The sequence below is a fragment of the Cynocephalus volans genome, chromosome 6, assembly GCF_027409185.1.
Source record: "Cynocephalus volans isolate mCynVol1 chromosome 6, mCynVol1.pri, whole genome shotgun sequence".
NCBI lineage: Eukaryota > Metazoa > Chordata > Mammalia > Dermoptera > Cynocephalidae > Cynocephalus > Cynocephalus volans.
Window position 1 is genome coordinate 94,705,423 of NC_084465.1, and position 20,018 is coordinate 94,725,440.

Consider the following 20,018-nt stretch of genomic DNA (forward strand, 5'->3'; position numbering starts at 1 on the left):
GGTGGTTGCCACCTTAATAGGTAATCTGTGGAATGATAAATTTGAGGCATTGTGAATATTCTGTTAACCAACAACCTTTCACTGTAGTTTTAGCGTCCATTGGTAGTTTTTATGTGAATCATGCTGGATGCTAAGTAGTGATTTCCCATCATTGCTTCTTCATTTATTGGCTGTTATTCTATAAAGAATTTTTCCCTCCCTTCCTCCCTTTTTTTTTTTTTAATATAGTATTATTATGGTCTCATGGATTTTCTAATTTAACCTTGATTACATCCATTTCAGGTTCTTTTTTATATTTCTCCAGTGAATAAATTGGTAGGTTCACTGATGACTGTGTTATCCCTTTTTCCAGGTAAGAGGACAACAGTATCTACTTTTTCTTTTGTTTAACTTGTACTGGAACTTAAACTTTAAATAGTAAAAATTTTCAGGAATAAACTTGTTAGAATTAACATTTCTATTTTAATATGACATTTTCCTTTTGGCAGTAAGTTTCTCTCTTTTGTCCAGGGTTTCTTTCTTTCTTTCTTTCTTTCTTTCTTTCTTTCTTTCTTTCTTTCTTTCTTTCTTTCTTTCTTTCTTTCTTTCTTTCTTTTTTTTTTTTTCTTTAATTAAAATGTGTGCAAGCATAGCTTATTAAAGTTTTTATAGGAGAGTTTCACTGTATAGAAAGAATATACAGTTCTTATTTTCTTCCATATAATATTATAATATTATAAGCCAAGCTGTTTTCCAATATTGTGTATTTTAGGCATGATTGAACATGGTCTCAGTGACTGTTCTCAGTACAGACCCCGAAAGAGTATGACTGAAGATGCTGGACTTCAGGAAAGCAATCTTCCTGCAGATAATTTTGTTTGTGGGTCTACTTCTGACATTTCAAATACCAACTTGGGAACTGTCAAAAAAATCATGGCAGGAAACCATGGAGACGGTGCTGCCATCAAGACTGAAGAGCGTTTGTTCCAAGAAGATGACAGCAAAGGACAGGAACCAAATAATACCAATCAATATTTGAAACTTCCATCTCACCCATCTCCAGAGTCTTCAGAAAGTGACTGGGAGACCTTGGATCCTAGTATCTTAGAGGACCCCAACTTGAAAGAAAGGGAGCAGGTGGGATCAGATCAGACAAACTTATTTCCAAAGGACTCTGTGCCCTCAGATAGTCCTCCAATTACTGTACAACCTCAAGCTCACATTGGGCAGGTGGTCCTGATACCAGGGCTCATTTCAGGTTTGGAAGAAGACCAGTACGGCATGCCCCTGGCCATCTTCACAAAGGTAAAGTGTCCATTATTGAGTCCTTAAAAACTATGACATAATCTTTTTAGAATGTAACTTTCAGTGTTGAGCTCATTTTCAGGTCTGAGAATTTTTCTTTTTTTTTTAAAAAAAAAGGAATCTTAACCCTTGACTTGGTGTTGTCAGCACCACACTCTCCCAAATGAGCTAACCGTCCATCCCTGTGTAGGGATCTGAACCCGTGGCCTTGGTGTTATCAACACCACATTCTCCCAGGTGAGCCATGGGCCAGCCCTGAAAATTTTTCTTGAAAACTGTAAAATACATACCAAATGTATAGTGCTGTGGCATCTGTGACCATAGGGTATAGGGAAGTAATTCAGGGGGTTTTGTTTGGAAAGAATTTTGAAACCTAGGAGATATGAGGTCAGCAGTCACTCACTGTACTAGGTCTATTTTTAATTATTTAGGTTTCTCCAGACAGTCTTGATTGCAGTTGATGAATATATATTAAAATACTACAATTCTAAAAGCTACAATTTCTTTAAAAATGCTTAGATGTCTAACTGATATTAATAAGTGTTTATATTTATGCTTATTAAGTGTACTTATATTAGTAATATTCATTTAGATATTATTTAGTTGTTTTAGCTGATTATGTTCTAAAAGTATTTTTTAATGTTTTTGTGAAAACCATTTAAAATGTATTTGTAATTTTTTTAGTAACTTAATCACAGTAGTACATCAAATTGAATCTTTGATCCAGGATCTTATATCTCAGGATATCATTTCTTAATGTCAGTAATACATTAAGATGGTGCAGCAGACTAAAGTTACACTGATAGCAAGACATTCTGGAAGCTACATTATTTGGATTTTTCTGTTTTTGTTTTTCATCATATTCAGGAAAAACTGTTATATTTCTATTTGTGAATTAGTTTTCAAAATGGAGCAGGAAAAAAAATTCCATTTCATTCCGTATTCTACAAGTATTTATTGCCCTCCTGTGTGCCAGGCACTATATACTAGGTTCTGAATTCTTGTCACCCATGATCTTGCAGTCTACCATGAAAGACAGATGCACCTTTCCAGTAACTAGAGTAAAGTATTATATTTTTCCCTAAATACTGTTAATCTTTTATCCATGCAGTAAAACTTTATATGGAAAAGAAAAATATGGGCAGTGTTGGCTTGAACCTTGTATTTCTTCCTCCTCTGTACTCTTCGATAAATTCATTCTGGGCTTATCCAGCTTTGCAAAAAGGTATAGTCATGCATTGCCTTAACAATGGGGATACCTTCAGAGAAATATGTCATTAGGCAATGTCATCACTGTGCGAACATCATAGAATGCACTTACCCAAACCTAGGTGGTATATAGCCTACTACATACCTAGGCTGTATGGTGTAGCCTATTGATCCTAGCTATAAACCTGTACAGCATGTTGCTGTACTGAATACTGTAGGCCACTGGCCATTGTAACACCATACTAAGTATTTGGGTATCTAAACATATCTTTTTTTATTTTGGCATCTGGCTGGTAAGGGGATCTGAACCCTTGACCTTGGTGTTGTAACACCATGCTCTAACCAACTGACTGACCTAACTGGCCAGCCCTAAACATATCTAAACATAGAAAAGTTACAGTAAAAATATGCTATAAAAGATAAAAAATGGTGCACCTGTATAGGGCACTGACCATGAATGGAGCTTGCAGGACTGGGAAGCTGCTCTGGGTGAGTCAGTGAGTAAGTGATGAGTGAATATGAAGGCCAAGGACACTCCCGTGCACTGCTGTAGACTTCATAACCACTGTACACTTAGAATACACTAAATTTATTTTTTTAAAAACAAAAAAGTAATTGCACTACATCACTAGGCGATAGGAATTTTTCAGCTCCATTGTCATCTTATGGGACCACCATCATATGTTTCATATACCGTTGCCCTAAATGTTACTATGTGGTACATGTCTGCTTAGCTAGAGTCAGTGTTGGTGAGTAGTTAACAGAGAATGTTGTCTTTGTTTGTTTTGGCTTTCAAGGCCTGTTGGATTCTGAAATTACCTTTTATTTTCTTGGCGGCTGGCAGGTGCAGGGATCAAACCCCAGGACCTTGGTGTTACCAGCACCACACTTTAACCATCTGTGCTAACCACCCAGCCCCCTCTGAAATTATCTTAACTGGTCTCATGATTAAACTCATGCAGAGTTTCTTTTTTTTCGACCAGTAAGGGGATCATAACCCTTGGCTTGGTGTCGTCCGCACCACGCTCAGCCAGTGAGCACACCAGCCATCCCTATATAGGATCCGAACCCGCAGCTTTGGTGCCACGCGCACCCAAGTGAGGCATGGGGCCGGCCCCCATGCAGTTTCTTAAAACTGGAATTTAAGAACCTAGGAAGAAAATGCAGGTCTCTCAAACTACGGGGTACAGTAAGTAGCCACAAACTGTGGGTTTTCTGAACTAAGACTTATGACTTCCTGTACCTTTTGGAGCCCTTACTTTGCCGTTTCACCTCCTACCACCCTCTAATTTTTATCATTGTGGAGATATCAAGAGAGAAATTAACTGGAAAGGAATTTTTTGTTTGTCAGATTGCTGAATTAAACAAAGCAATGTAAAGATGTATTTTGTGTCCTGTCCATAAATCATGTTTAGCAGAATATTAGATTTGTGTGCCTTATATGCCAATACGAATATATGATGGGCTTACTATTGTCATTATAATAAATATTTTTATTTTGGTTTTATGTTTTACTGTATACTGATTAAAACCTAATTTGCTGTTTAATCACAGTTTTAAATGCAAATGCTGATTCTTTCATGTGACTAACTTTGTAACATGAAATATTTTTAAAACCAAATTGTGTTTAGCTTTCTTTTCTCTTGAAGTTCTTAAAATGCTTGTACGGAAGGAATTAGATTAGCGAAACGTCTTGAAAATTAATTTCAAAAATAGCCAGAAAGAAGAATAGATGCCTGGGGAATATTGCCGTGGTAGTGTATATGAATAAAAAGAAACAAATTTCTAACGTAATAAAACAGTTACGGTCATGTGCTACATAATGACGCTTTGGTTGACAGACCACATATATGATGGTGGTCCCTTAATTACAATAGGGCTGAAAAATAGCCATCCTAATGTAGTGCAATGTTTAGATATGTTTAGATACATAAATACCATTGTATTACAGTTGCCTACAGTATTCAGTAACACGGTGTACAGGAGCAATAGGCTATACAATACAGCCTGGATGTGTAGCAGGCTATGCCATCTATGTTTGTGTAAGTGCACTCTATGATGTTCACATAACAATGAAACAAAGCATGATTGTATTTCTGGAAGAGATTCTCCAGCTCTTCAGCTTTCCAGTCTTTTCTCTGGTACTTAAACTTGTCTGAGAATAACACCTTTCATGTGTCAGTCTTACAAATGAGGCTTACTATGTAAATGTTGGAGGTACTAGGTTCTAAATATACTCAAACCTTTCTTGAAAGTTGATTTAGGAAGTGTACAGAAGAAATGGGGGTGCTGAGGAGGAAGAGGTGGGACTGGAGGCAGGTGTGGGGCAGGATACCAATGAGATGATGGATAGATAGGGAATGGGAGAAACCAAAAGGAGAAGTAGGAAAATTAGAAAATTGTAACAGTGTAATAGTTATGCTCTGCTGCTATGTCACTTATAACCAGAGAAACGTTGAAAGAGAAGGAGAGAGATGGAAAAAAGATAAAGAGAAAAATAATGTCATTCTTTCAGGTGTGAAAAGAAAATCTTGAGGGCTTTTCTTCTATTTTTCCCTGACTTTTAAGTCTTCTTACCTCTCTACTGAAAGTGTGGAATTGACATCACACTGGAGCAAAACAGTTAGCATAGGATTGGATAGAAAGGGCTGGAGCTGAGGGAGTCAAATCTGCCACTTGTTTTAATCTCATGAGTCACCTTTCCCTCTTCTCTTTCACAGTTATGAGATAATAGTCATTATTTAGTAATATTACTTGAGTTACCATAAATGGAATCCTAATTAGAAGTTATCTCAATAAAATTATTTGTCAATTAAAAATAAATTTTTAGAAGTTACCTCAATTTCTAATTGCATAAATGTAACTTTTAGTGTTTGAGAGGTAGGGAAAATGATTTTAGGTAACCACTAAAAATGTTTTATTAAGTTCTCAGTTTTGAAACTTTTTTGGAAAAGTTTTTTTAATTGCATGTATCTGGTGCTTATTTTTTCTAATACACATAGACATGGATTTATTTTTGCTGCTTCTGTTAGTTAGGGTTTTATCAAGCAGGGGAAGACATTGTCAAAAACAAAAATAAAACCAAGTTTCTAGACCTACATTCCAACTTTTGGAAGTCCTCTCTCCCATATTAAGTATTTAACAAACATCTGTTAGGTACAAAGCACTCTCCTAGTTGCAGAGAAGAATGTGAAATTGCAAAACAGAGAAGTTGCCTTCAGAGAGATTTGGTTCACTGTGTAAACAAGGCATCCTCCAGGTATATTGTAATTCAGTGTTTAAAAAAGTGATGAGAAGTAAAAAAAAAAAAAAACCTGTCACAGAACCCAAGGCTAAAAACAATTTCAGGGACTCAGCAAGTCTGTCCTGGCTTCATACACAAATCATGCCATTTGTTGGAAACCCATTCTGACTTAGAATCTGAGCAGAAATTCCATATCCTTCAGTGAATCATTCCAGTGTTAACACCTTTACTGTCAGGAAATACGCTGTTTTTTGGTATACATAAATACCTGCTGCAGTTTAGCGATTCAACTATAATTTTCAAGGGAGTGCCATTTTCAAATACAATTTAAATGGAAATTAATTAGATATGCAACTACTGCCAATGTCATTTTTGCTTTAAATATTTAGTTGCAAATATCTTGAAATATTTTTGCATGATTTTTAACAGCAGGACAATAAACCAAATGCTGTGCAGTGCTTTGCTCTTCTCATAATAGCATTTTGGTGGTTATGTGCAGATGCACGTGTTTTGCAATTTTGATAGCTTTCTACTAAACAACATTTTTTAGTGGGCTTAATACTTCATTTCCTAAATAAAATATCCAGTTTATTAGTTACCATAAAGGCTTTTAAACTGACCCAAGAACAAAGTGATCATGTAGGACAAATCTTCGTGTTAAACCACTTTGCCAAGATTTGATCTTTTGTGGAGATTAGCTAATCATTAACTGGACTAGTTGCAGTCAAGACCTGATGTTCCCCTGGAATATTTTAGTTTGTCAAAGATAAGGGCAGGGAAGAATGGGAGTTTCTTTTTCTACTGTTAGCTCTCTAGGCTTAAAGAAAAGATAGTTATTCTTTTACTTTTCTAATATTTTCTGTTACTCTTGTAATTCATAGGGATATCTGTGTTTGCCTTACATGGCATTGCAGCAGCATCATCTTCTCTCTGATGTCGCCATTCGGGGTTTTGTTGCTGGAGCTACTAACATCCTTTTTCGACAACAGAAACACCTCAGTGATGCCATTGTGGAAGTATGTTTATGTAAGAGTGTGTGTACTTGACCCTGGTAGCCCCTTTTTTCTTTTCTTAAATGTAATCAGGATATATTAACAATACTAGTAGTGATAATAATTCCTACTATATGCCAGGGGTTTTGAGTGCTTTATGTAAACTGGTCTAATTCTCATAATCCTTTGAGATAATGCTATTCACATTTTATACCTGCAAAAGCTAAGGAACAGAGAGATTAAGTGACTTGCACGGTATCAAACGTGTAAATGGATGAGCTGGGATTCTAATATGGGCAATCTAGGCCTAACACAATCTCACAGTTTATTAAAATCTGCTTATTGTTTAAATAATTTAAATCCTTCTAGCTGTTTAATGTGATCCTGATATTAAGAAGAAGGAAGTTAGGAATAAATATTTGACTTTTTATCAGTATATAAGAAATTTAAATCATTTGTTTAATTTTACAACTGAAACAATTTTTTAAAAAAGAAAGAATGAAATTCGAGCCACACACAGGTTTTTTAGTTTCTGACAGAAAGTACCAAAACATGCTTCTTGGGAAAATGGTTATAATATATAAGTGAAAAATCCAGGATTCAAAGCTATATTTATTATGATCCCAGTTTTGAAGGAGAAAAAAATATATACACCTTCTAAGATAGGAGGATGTGGATGAGAGGACCACAGAGTTGCTTCCACATTGTTGGTTACATTCTAGTTTTGAAGTTGGTTGGTGGATTCATGGGTATTTGTTTTATTATTATACTTCAGAATTAACTTGTAAGTTACATATATTTCCTTGTATATCAAATATTATGTAATAAAAATATTTAAAGTATCTATGCACTCAAAAGATTTTAAAGAATTATACTTGTTATGTTCATTTCTGGTGCTGAGATAATGGTGATTTTTTACTGTACATGTATTTCTGTATTTTTCAGAATGTTTACAATCTACATAAATTTTATTATTTGAAATTATAATTTATGCATATATATTCTAAAAACAAAAAATTAATACTTTCTTAATATAGAAAAAGAAAAAATCTTCAGTGTAAAAAAACCTGTCTCTTTCTTAGACTCACCTTTTGAGAATGCTGTTATTCATATTTTTTATTTCCAGCTCCAACTTCCCAGTAGTTACTCTTTAAAGTGTGGCATGGATATCTGCGTGAATGCCCAGACTCTGACTTGTACCTGGGTACCCTCTAGGTAGAAGAAGCTCTGATCCAGATCCATGATCCAGAACTCAGGAAGCTGCTTAATCCAACCACTGCAGACCTAAGGTTCGCAGATTACCTAGTGAGGCACGTGACTGAGAACCGGGATGACGTCTTCCTGGATGGCACAGGCTGGGAGGGAGGTGATGAATGGATCCGGGCCCAGTTTGCAGTCTACATCCATGCCCTGCTGGCTGCCACTCTGCAGTTAGGTAAGAAACCACACAGAGCACACAGCTGCCTTTTTTGTTGTAATTTTTTATTTTGTAACATTTATGAGGTTTTAAATTTCACAAGGAATACATATTCATTATAGAAAATTACCTGTTACTCCCTCATATAGAGATAACCACTCTTAACATTTTGAGTACTTTATTTTTATCCTTCCAGATCTTTTTCTATGCATACAATTTAGATATTAGTTTTGTGGTGGTTTTTGTGGTCCTCTTACAAAAATGGATCTTTGTACATGTTTTCTGAAACTTTTTCTTACTTTGTAATAGAAACATGAACATATATCAGGACAGTAAATGCAAATCTTCATCACTTTTACATGACTACTTAGTATTGCATTTTGTGGAAGTTTATACCAGTATTTGGTGGCTATTTATGAATAGTGTTTACATGTTTTTAAGATAAATAAAGGGGAAAAGTAGAAATATAAAAAATAGAAATTATTGAAAATCACATTCTGAGTGGTTAAACCTTCAAATTTATACCCTATTTTAATAAATATTATTTATCTTAAATAGTTAATTTGATCCCTGTACTGGCCAGTAAAAAAAAAAATGGCTAAAATGGGGCAGGTAAATGTAGACTCACTGATATATTAAAACTATCTCATTCTCCTTAGAAAAAAATATATAAAAAGTGAAAATGGAGCTCTGCAGTGAACTTTTCCAGTTTGGACATTTGGCACATATTTAGCAGATCTATTGTTGTTGTTAACAGTTTGTTGAGCTTGTATCTTTCCTTTTTTTCAATTACCTCTACCATTATTTTTTTAAGTTGTGATGAAATGCACATAATATAAAATTTATCATCTTAATCACTTTTAAATGTACAGTTCCACAATGGCATTAAGTACATTCACATTGTTATGTCAATGTGTTTTTTAAATCAACACCACCACTAACTCCCAGGTAGTGTATAAGGAATTTTAAACCCAGGCTTCAGGCATGTTCATTTGTAAAGGAAAGCTAAGGAACAAGTCCTCATTTGTTAATGGAATATTTTAAAATGTCTGTTGCCTGTACAAATATAGCAGCTGAGACACCAAAATTAAATCCCTAACCCAGAATCATTCGGTAATCTAGAAAGAAAACCCCAATTTCCACCATCATATAGCTTCATGAGTAATTAATTTATTTTTTTGAAATATTTGCCCAGGAGGCTATAAGCACTGAGTAATAGTAGCTAACTTATTTTTTCTTTTTAACATTTAATATGTACAGTGGAACTGTTCTGAGTGCGTTCATCTACTAATTCATTTTATCCTCATAACAATCCTTGAGGTAGATACCTTGTCACCCCATTTTACATAAGAAAAAAAAAATGAGGCACAGAAAGGTTAAATACCTTGGTTATTCTTGTGGTAAGGGTCTGAGCTGAGATTTAAACCCAGTCTGGCTCAAGCCCATGGTCTTAACAAGGTCAAGAGAGGAAATTCAGCCCAATGAACTGCTTGAGGAATATGTTCTTGGAAGAACTTTATGCTGCATGTGGATTTGTGTATCTCCTTTTCCTTTCTAAGCAATAAAAGGTATTTGTGTTTCACCTTCAAAGCAAACAACATGCAATTAATATATGAAGCAATAGCCATTTGAATCAGTTTGCCAAGTAATTTCTATTCTTCCATGTGGAAGAAAACACTGCATTGAAGCTTTTCCATGGTATTGATAAAGCTGAAAACTTTTAAGCATTAAATATGAAAATCCCTATTGTTATTGTAAGTATTTTTCACAGTGAAATGCTGGGAAACTCAAGAACGAAACACCAGATAGTGAGGCAAAGTCCAAAATAGTGGCTAAGAACCAATTCATGTATCCATTCTTTATCTTTTTTATATCTTTTTTTCCGTAGAAAAATGACATTTGTGAAAATATGGAAAGATACCCTAATTGCCTGTTCCATATATTTAAATCAGTATGTTTATCCACTGTTTTTGTTTAGTAAATAATTCTGTCCTCATGGTAAGGAGACCATGGAAATATTTGGAGTTGTAAGGAAGCTTGGAAAATATCTGGCTCAACCCTCTTATTTTTCAGTTAGGTAAATGAAGTTCTGAGTGATTAACTGAGTTGCCAAAGGCCACATAGCTTCTTAACAGGATTCCTGGAACTAGACCCAAGTTTCCTGACATCTGGTAGGCTATCTTCCCAAAGAAGTAGGATGCAGGGGGATAAAGTCATTTCTTCACCCTTTTTGGTTGTTAATCTTCACATTTCTGAATGGCTACAGTCTGGCTCAACTTCTTTCACATATTTACTTGACAGATAATGAAAAGATTTTATCAGACTACGGGACCACTTTTGTTACAGCATGGAAGAATACTCACAACTACAGGGTGTGGAACAGCAACAAGCATCCAGCACTTGCAGAAATAAATCCAAAGTAAGCACATCCTCTGAAGATTGATAGTACCTAGAACGATTGGTTTACTAAGTGTGCGCAATACAAAGAAAGTCATATCTTAACTCTGACATTGTGAATATCTTCAAGAGTCTGCTTAGGTAGGTTATAAAAAGCCTCCCAAATATAGAGAAGCAGTTTAAAAACTGCTTCCATGTTCAAACTCCTTACACAAAAAGCACCAGGGCATTATGGGAAGCACTAACATTTCTCCAGCTCTCGATGAGATTCAGAGAGCAAGTCCCTGGCATATGGTAATGCTCAGTACATGATGGTTCTTCTCTCCCTCCCCCTGGAGCTGTACTTCAACAGAATGGTCAAACAAGATAGAAGTCTAGAAGGAAATACCACTGGTTTCAAACTGGGAGGTTATTTTAGTACATGATGTGTGAAAAGCCAATTAAACTTGATATCTGAACTCCTAGGTAATTGGTCAGACCTAGTTTTTCACATCAGAAAACTACTACAATTTTTTTTTTTTTTTTTTTTTGTCGTTTTTTCATGACCGGCACTCAGCCAGTGAGTGCACTGGTCATTCCTATATAGGATCCGAACCCGCGGCGGGAGCGTTGCTGCGCTCCCAGCGCAGCACTCTACCGAGTGCGCCACGGGCTCGGCCCAACCTACTACAATATTGAATGTTGACTGGATGAAGGCTTTATCTCATATAATTAGGGAAGACATGGCTGTGGATTAGAGCCATTTTGAGTAACACCTGTGTGTGAATGCAACAGAGTAGAGTCTAAGTGTGTAGTGATAAATATAGTGTCACATATTACACACAGTTATTGATATTCAATGCTGTAGCCCACAGATATGTACAATCAATTATGTTTCAATTAAAAATAATAAAAACAGTAGACTCTAAAAAGATCAACTGATATAATGTATACACCTTGGGAATTTATTTTCTGAATTAAAAGGTTAAAATGATGTGATGTGTTTTTTTTTTTTTAAATAATACAAGCATACACTGTTTGTTTTCACTGTATTTTATACCTTTGGGTGAGAAATGGACAAAAGTCAACTTTGTACTGACTACCATATTATTTGGAGGCTAGGATTAGCTTTACTTAGCTAAACTGCAGATGTGATTTAAGTGGTGCTAGAAAGGATACTCCTCCCACCACACACACACACACACACACACACACACACACACACACACACACACACACACACACACACACACACACACACACACACACACACACACACACACACAAAACACACACCGTTGAAGCCATAGCAACTTGGGGAAGCATCTGCATGGGTGAGGTGGTGCAGAAGGGTTTTAGAGCACATGTTTGTTAAGCTTTATATCTATCAAGAAAAATGACTAGGTTCAACATCAATTTTAGTGAATTTAATCATCATTCTTGGCTATATCAGAAACCTATACTGCCATTTAAATGTAAAAACATAGAGAATTAAAAGGCAAAACCATTTTAGTAATATTAAATGAAAGGGCTGAGAGTTGAAAGAATTCTCCCTCACTAACTATAAGGTTTGTATTCTTAAGTGTGTTGAAGGGAAACAGATGTGAACTGGTTTGCCAGGTGGCACTCACAGTGGTGGAGCTCAGGAGGAGACTCTGCCATGACTGTCCACAGTCCAGCATGTGGGCTTGCCCAGAATCTTGCCCTAGGCTCTGCACTGGGAGGCCTGGTCTTATCTTTATCCATGGCTACATCTGGTTCCCTTTATTTGGACCAGCTCTACAGATTTTAATGCAAGTCTATAGAGGCTTAGCTGAAATGAGTTTTAAAGGATTATAAAATTGTTCTTAGAAAAATGTGTAAAGAAATTGAGGTTATTTAGGTTGAAAAGAAGGCTAAAGAAGGACCTGTTAACTGTAATATGTAGGTATGGAAATTTTTCAACATTGTCACCAAATTAAAAATAAGAAATGATAGTCTTCAATTGTTAGTAGGGGAGTGTAACTTAGAAATATTCCAAACTAATTGTAATTTTTTAGATCTATGAAGCCTTTTCTTCAACTCCTAAAGATTAGGGAAGGCAGCAGTCTGATTTAGCAAGAAGCAGACATTTTTCAACCCTGTGATTCAGGAATCAACAAAAATGAAGTGTTACCTGTTCTTACTTTGGCCCATGAAGAGCAATTTGTTGTCATTTGAAAAACCATAAGTAGCATTTTATAAATAGCTGTAGATTTCCCTAAGTTCACTTTCTTTCTTAGATTTTGACAGAAGGACCCCTGAGACAAGAATTTGGATGTTTACTGACCCCCCTCTTTTATAGGATAACTGTGGTCAAGTTGCCTGATTTTCTTAAATATACTTTTTTCTTTTTGAATAATGAAAATAGGGAGAAAGAACAATGTACATTACAAAAGTAAAGATAGTGCCATTTTTAAGACCTAAATTTTTAGATACTTTTCTTACAGAAAGTATGGATCTTACTCATCCATCCACAAATCTTCGCATAAATAGCACACATTTATAAAGTGGACAGGATCGAGGCACAATCTGTAACCATGGCCTAAATCGGTTACTCACCTTGACTGTCCTGAGAAGCTTTTAAAATATGTTCATACTTAGTCTCCATCTTGGACCCATTAAATCAGAATGTCAGGGTAGCACTAACACAACCTTTGCCCCTCCCTCCTCTGCTTGCCCAACTTACGCCCACAAAACACCTATTTTACAAATGAAGAAACTAAAGCTTAGAGGGTAAGTAATCTTTTTTGGATCTCATAGCTATAAGTGGAGAGCTGTGATCAAAGCCTGGTTTCCTGATCAGAGCAGTACCACCCAGCTTTGTCACACCTGAGATGTTTATTTACTAACATTTTCCTGTGGTAACATTTTTGCAGCTTTATTGGTAAAATACTCATAGTCTAAACTCAAACTTTGTTTTATAGCCATCCATTTCAAGGACAGTACTCAGTGTCAGACATGAAGTTAAGATTCTCACAGTGAGTACTTGGAAGAAAATACTGGAAAAATTCTTACGTCTGAATTTATGCCATGTGTTTCATTGCTGATTGAGAATTGTTTTTCTCCATTAGATAGACTTATACTTCAAATAGTCACCAAATATGTGCATAACATTCTCTAGCTCAGCACTGTGTGTGTTTCATAGTAAAAACACTGCTGTTCCATCAAGAATGGTGTGAACTAATAATAGAATTTGCCATTTTTATTTTGGTGAAGTGCATTAAGGAAAGCATAACTGTCAGGGAGACTGAGCAGTACATCCTCATGTCCTCATCTCTTCTTGGTTCTTTTCATATATTCTGAAAATTCACATGCTGAAAAGCTTAATAAATTTATTTATAACAAATAATGAATAATTTAGCTTCTTTTCTCCGTAGTTCTTTTTTTTTTTTTTTTTTAAAGATGTCTAGTAAAGTGATCTTAACCCTGGCCTTGGTGTTATCAGCACCACACTCTCCCAAGTGAGCTACAGGCTGGCCCCTTCTAAGTAGTTCTAAGTTGGAATAGTTATAGAGTGGTTTGTGTGTGCGTGTGTGTATGTGCATGTGTGAGATCTTTAAAAATTGTACTTAACACTTCTTTCCTTTACTCAGTTCTGTTCAGAATAGTGAACGTGGCAAAAAGATTGGAAACGTCATGGTCACAACCAGTCGGAATGTTGTACAAACAGGAAAAGCTGTTGGTAAGACATGCCCTAGCCAGGAACAGGTTGTAATCATAAAACATCTGTTTTCTATCTTTAATATATAATTGATAAAAACATAAAGTTGTAGAGACCTGTGTATCACATAATAATAAAGAGGGTTTTTAAAATTTTTGTCTTACTCATTAAAAAAATTCTTGTGGCTCCAGATAATATCAAAGTTCAGCAAATTTTTTTGCCACATCTGACGGAGAATGACAAAATGAAGTCACTGTTCTGTTACCAGGATTCAAACTCCACTGGAGCTTTTTCCCCCATTCCCTGCGCTGCTAACAGTTCTTTATAAATGGCAGAGACTCATAATAAAGTAGGCATTAGGAGCTGCTTACTGTTTTCTGGGGTAGTATCATACACGCATGCACACACACACACACAAAAAGTATGAAACCAGTGGTTGTTTTTTGTTGGAAAGAGCAACAATATTTATAAAGTCCTTATAGACTGATAAAGAGAAAAAGATACAAATTACCAGTATTCAGATGAAAGAGGGGACATCACTATAGATCTCTATAGATCTTAACAGAATTTAAAAGGTTAATAAGGAAATATTGTGAAGAACTTTATGGCAACAAATTTAGCAGTGTATATGAAATACAGTCGTCCTGCAGTATCCACAGGGGATTGATTCCAGGACCTCCCATGGATACCAAAATCTGTGGATGCCCAAGTCCATTATATAAAATGGTGCAGTATTTGCATATAACCTACACACATTCTCCTCTATACTTTGAATCATCTCTAGATTACTTATAATGCTTAATACAATGTAAATGCTATGTAAATAGTTATGCTGTATTGTTTTTTTATGTGAGTTACTTTTTATTGCTGTGTTATTTTTTATTTTATTTTTTTTCCCAAATATTTCTGATCTGCCGTTGGTTGAATCCATGGATGCAGAAACTGCAGATAGAAAGTCAACTATACAAATTCTTTGAAAGACTCAAATTACCAAAACTGATGCAATAAGAAATAGAAAATCTGAATAGCTCTATACCTATTAAAGAAATTTAATTCAAAACCTCGCCACAAGGTTTTTAATTTAATCCGGGCACAGGTGGCTTCACTTTGAATTCTATTAAACATTTCAGGAAGAAATAGTATTAATTTTACACAAAATCTTTCAGAAAGTAGTAAATGAGGTAATATTCCCCACTTCATTTGATGAGGCCAGTACTACCCTAATATCAAAGGCAGACAAATGGTAGCATGTTATATATACTCTTTTGCACCTAGCTTTTTTCACTTAAGATATTTTGAAAATTGTTGTATCAAGTCTAAACAAAGTCCTCATTCCTCCTTTTCTATAATTTTAACTTCTTACTTTGATATCATTTCATACTTAAAGAGACATCACTATAGTACAAGGAACTCCCAATTATCTCTGATTCATCAATTATTTACATTTTGCCCCATTTACTTCTCATACCAATATGTTTTAAAAATAGGACATATCTCCCTCTGTAGCTCTTGGGAGAGATTGCTTAACCTTTGCTGAACACAATTCAAAAGGCTCAGAACTAGGTGATCTCTTTGTAGGAGTCCTTACCGCTCCAGCATTCTGTATAACTAGAGACAGACAGAGTGAAAGAACTCTGCAGACTCATTTTTGTTTGGTTGGTGTTTTTTGGGGGGGGTGGAGGGGGGAGGCTGGCCTGTAGGTGATCTAAACTCGTGACCTTGGAGTTATAAGGCTGCAGTCTAGCCAACTGAGCTAACAGGCCAGCCCCTTACTGACTCATTTTAAATGACACAGAACACATAGCCCTACCACTAGGTTCATTTTATTGCAAAGAAATGGAATTTGGTGTATTAGCACTTATTTTCATAATATTGTAATATTATGCATTTGACTTTTGAGTTCTTATTTTTTAATAGAAAAATTCCACTTCATTATAGTTTTATAATGTGAATTGTTACTGTTGCTAACAGTGAAATCCTAAAGCCAGTTCTCTTCCACACTCCCCTAAGACTAGTGGGAGTATATGATTCAACTTAAGTAATTTCACATTAGCATCAACTTTTGAGATAATACTCTTTACAGCAAGGTAGACCTGAAGCAGATAGAGTTCTGTATGTCTTTGTTTAATGTAACATCGTTTTAGATGACAAAAGCAAATTTCCCTACAACAGTCTAACCAACCACTCTTCCCTGTGTGTGTGGTTATCAATTATTATTTGATGAATACCGTCAGAAGGCTTAGGAGAATAGGCTCCTACACCAAGAAATTATCTAGTTTCCTATAAGACACTTCCATGCAAAGGAATCATTTTGAAACTAGAAGTTTATGTGGTATTTTATTAACTATTAAAATATTGGTGTGTTCTAGTGAATTAACGTTTATTGATTAGTATTAGTCTCTTTTTGTCTCTTAACCAAAGTTAAGACATTTTTCCTCTTGTTTTTCCCCTTCTTTCTCCCAGGCCAATCAGTTGGAGGAGCTTTTTCCAGTGCAAAGACAGCTATGTCTTCATGGCTTTCTACTTTCACCAATTCCACCCCCCAAAGTCTCACCGAGCCACCCGATGGGAAGCCCTGAGCAGATCATCAAAGGTTGCTCTTGCTTTCTTAGGTTTATGTGTTCCCTGTCCATCTGCTGCTCCCAGACTGTTCTTCATCATCAGCCACAGGTCCACAGCAGGGGATTGATACTTCAAACTGTTTACATGGACAGTTGCCTTTTATCTAAATGAATGTTGCAGGATGCTGAAAAGATGAAATCACAGCCATAGCAGGGATGGCTTTCCAGGTTGGGGTTTAAATCGACTACTTTTATTTCAGCCTGAGCCTGATTAAAACACACAGTGAACCTTCTAATGAGTTTTGAGTTCTGACATTGTACATTTGCTTCCTTTAGAAAAGTTTTTGCTTATGTAAATTTTGTTCTGTTTTGCTGTTTGAATATCTAGTTGGTCACTGTAATTTATATTTGCTAAAATTACGTTATATTACTGTTTTAATTTCTTTAATGTTGGCCCTAAAATGTACTTATGAAGTTAAAGGGCCATACAGTCTACCCTTTATTATTTTGCTGAGTTGTATGATGATGTTTTGTCTGTTTTCTACCCACATAACACATTTATCAGTTTATTTCCTTCCAGAAATGTGAACATCAGAAGTGGTAGTTCTGAGGATGAGGTGTTCTGTTTCATATTTCTAATTTGTTCTTTCCAAATCCCTTAAAACTTGCTTTGGGGCATCAAGGAGTGTCACCGTGCTTTCCTCCTCTTCCTAATTGTGCAAGTGGGTGTGCAGGGAAGTAGTGTAGTGGTGGTTGCAGTGATGTTGAAACCATTTAACATGAATGTGTCTATAGGGCAATATTTTCAAAGACCTGAGTGCTAGATTTGTCAACTCTAATCACGTTGCAGTCTTTTACAAGCGTTTTTTTAATCCAAGGTTTGTGCCTTCTATTTCTTCTTTTGACCAGTTTTTCATTGAGTGTTTACAGACCTACAAGTTTTCTCTAGTCTTATTCTTCCTAAAGCGTTTCGAGGCACTCGGCCTTCTTACTTCCCTGACAGAAAATCCTCCTGTAATCAATCCCTGTGCTCTTCTGAAAGTATTTATAAAAGAAGAACAAGGTGGCCCATAAATATTAAACAGAAACCTCATTTTAGCTCAAACTTAGAAAAGCAAGAGATAAGAGAAGAAAACTACCATTATATCAGTCACCTGTTTTATAAAGGACATCTGGCCTCTTGTTAAACACATGCATGTGTGTGCCATCTACTGCACACAGCTGCACCTCATGTGTTTGCCTTGCTCAGCTCTCATTTGCTTTTCCAGGGGATCTTGGATAGCTGTTCTCAGGGAGTACTTATGGGGAGCAGACTGCCTTTGAAGTAACAAAGGCTACTTGGAAAATATATTGTGAGTATAATCTGCATATGATATAAACAGTGTTATGCAAACAGGGAGCCTAATTAAGAAGGACACTGGTTATATTTGAGTTACCCCTTATGAAATATTTATTTAAGAAGTAAATCCTCCTAAGTCTTGTGAAATGAACATGGGAACAAAATCGCAATATCCTTAAATTTTCCGATTTGTGTTTTAGGCCAGCAAATCTAAAAGCATACTTCCATTTAAACATAGTAACACAAGAATTCAGTGATGATAAATTGAAGGGTTTAATGTGAGAACTCCATTAATTTCACTTCTGTCAGGTAAGTTAACCTCAGGAAATATTATTGGAAGAGAAGTAAGTAATACCAAACAAAATTTTTAAAAATACTTAATCAGTGTTGCCATGAGACTATAAAGAGTTCATTCTGACATCTTGTTTCATGAGGCCACGGCATTAGTTGGAGTGCAATAGTGTATTCATGTGCAATTGTTACCTCTACTGCCAGAAGATCACACTGCTAGAGAGCTAGGAGCCCTGTGAGGGGTCAGCAGGCAAGATGCCTGTCCTTTATTTAGTTTGTATGGTTTGTGTGATTGGGGTAAGCTCACATCTCTCACTGTTCAAAAGAAGCCCAACCCATACGTTGGAGTCCTCTGAAATAAAAATGGTCACGGAAAATTTAACTTTGCTTTACTATCACTTGTTCCCCATTTGAACATATACTTTAATTGAACTTTGTTAATGTTTCTAGTTAAGAGTTCAACTCCTAAAGTGGTCACATAACTGTCTTTCAACATAAAATGACTCAGAAGACAGAATTTTCATCATGGAAATGGTCAAAACCCCATGCCCATATTTCCTTCAGGTTCTGGGAGGTGTTAGAGTTTTCAAGGAACATAGACCATTATATTGTTGGCAGGGGCCCTGAGGCCAGCATAATTGAAGGCAGGAAGCCTGGCCTCTTGTCCTGTGAGCCTACATACTTCAGGCTTTCATTCTAGACTCCAACTGAGTGGACAGCTTAGAAGCGGTAGCCCCCCTCCAAACACTGGCTCTGTGAGCCAGAGGAGCCAACTCTGTGCCATCTTCTGACATATCACTGGTAAAGGTGTGTGTGTGTTGCTGGCAATATTTGCACCAAGGCATTCATGTCTAAGAACTGAGTATTTGGTAACTAGGCCTGCCTAAGGGAAATTGTGTTAGCCAGCCTTTTTCAGGTGTGCCAGGCACACAGACTACATCTGTAGCTTGGTGGTGGCTTCACTGCTGTCCAGATAACTTAAGTGTAGTGTTTGGGAAAAGTCCCTCGTATAATTTAATTCATGAAGTGCTGTAATGACAATGGTATAGATAAGGCAGAGAGGTAAAGCTACAGCCATGGTCTAGATGGATAGAAAAAGTTGCATGTCAAAGGCTTAGAATGATTTTGCATATGTATTTGGCTCACATAACCAGTGTGAATAGTCTGTCCCCAAATCCATTAGTGATCACTAGTCCCCAAGCCCTGAAACAATTCTCATCTACTTTTGCTTTAAGAAAAACAGCAGCAATATATATATATATATTTTTTTTTTTAAAGATGACCAGCAAGGGGATCTTAACCCTTGACTTGGTGTTGTCAGCACCACGCTCTCCCAAGTGAGCTACCCGGCCATCCCTATATGGGGATCCGAACCCGTGGCCTTGGTGTTATCAGCACCACGCCCTCCCAAGTGAGCCACGGTCCGGGCCTAGCAGCAAAATACTTTGGCAGAAACCAGAGCATATGATGTGACTTCCCTCAACCTTCTGCTTTCTAAGTCCTATACAAAGCATTTGATGTTTTTTAGAAAAATTTCTTTTGGAAAGCCAAGGAGAAAGCAAATTAGAAAGAGGAAATGAGAAGTTGTTGCATGGCTGACCAACAAGGTACTTAAAATCTGAA

The 20,018-nt window shown here is 36.2% G+C and overlaps 1 protein-coding gene across 3 annotated transcripts in view; it reads left to right on the forward strand.

The window, feature by feature from the left end:
- Window positions 1-18,777, forward strand: part of AVL9 (AVL9 cell migration associated) — a 54,567-nt gene extending 35,790 nt beyond the window's left edge. Inside the window, exons 9-16 of one of the 3 annotated variants that reach the window (XM_063100044.1) lie at window positions 283-352; window positions 752-1,284; window positions 6,619-6,753; window positions 7,945-8,164; window positions 10,448-10,565; window positions 13,468-13,521; window positions 14,137-14,225; window positions 16,668-18,777. In XM_063100044.1, the coding sequence (XP_062956114.1) occupies window positions 283-352; window positions 752-1,284; window positions 6,619-6,753; window positions 7,945-8,164; window positions 10,448-10,565; window positions 13,468-13,521; window positions 14,137-14,225; window positions 16,668-16,783 (1,335 nt within the window). In that variant the 3' untranslated portion in view covers window positions 16,784-18,777. The remainder of the gene's footprint in view (window positions 1-282; window positions 353-751; window positions 1,285-6,618; window positions 6,754-7,944; window positions 8,165-10,447; window positions 10,566-13,467; window positions 13,522-14,136; window positions 14,226-16,667) is intronic. The other 2 variants (XM_063100045.1, XM_063100046.1) reach the window with 2 other exon arrangements.
- The last annotated feature ends 1,241 nt before the right edge of the window (window positions 18,778-20,018 follow it).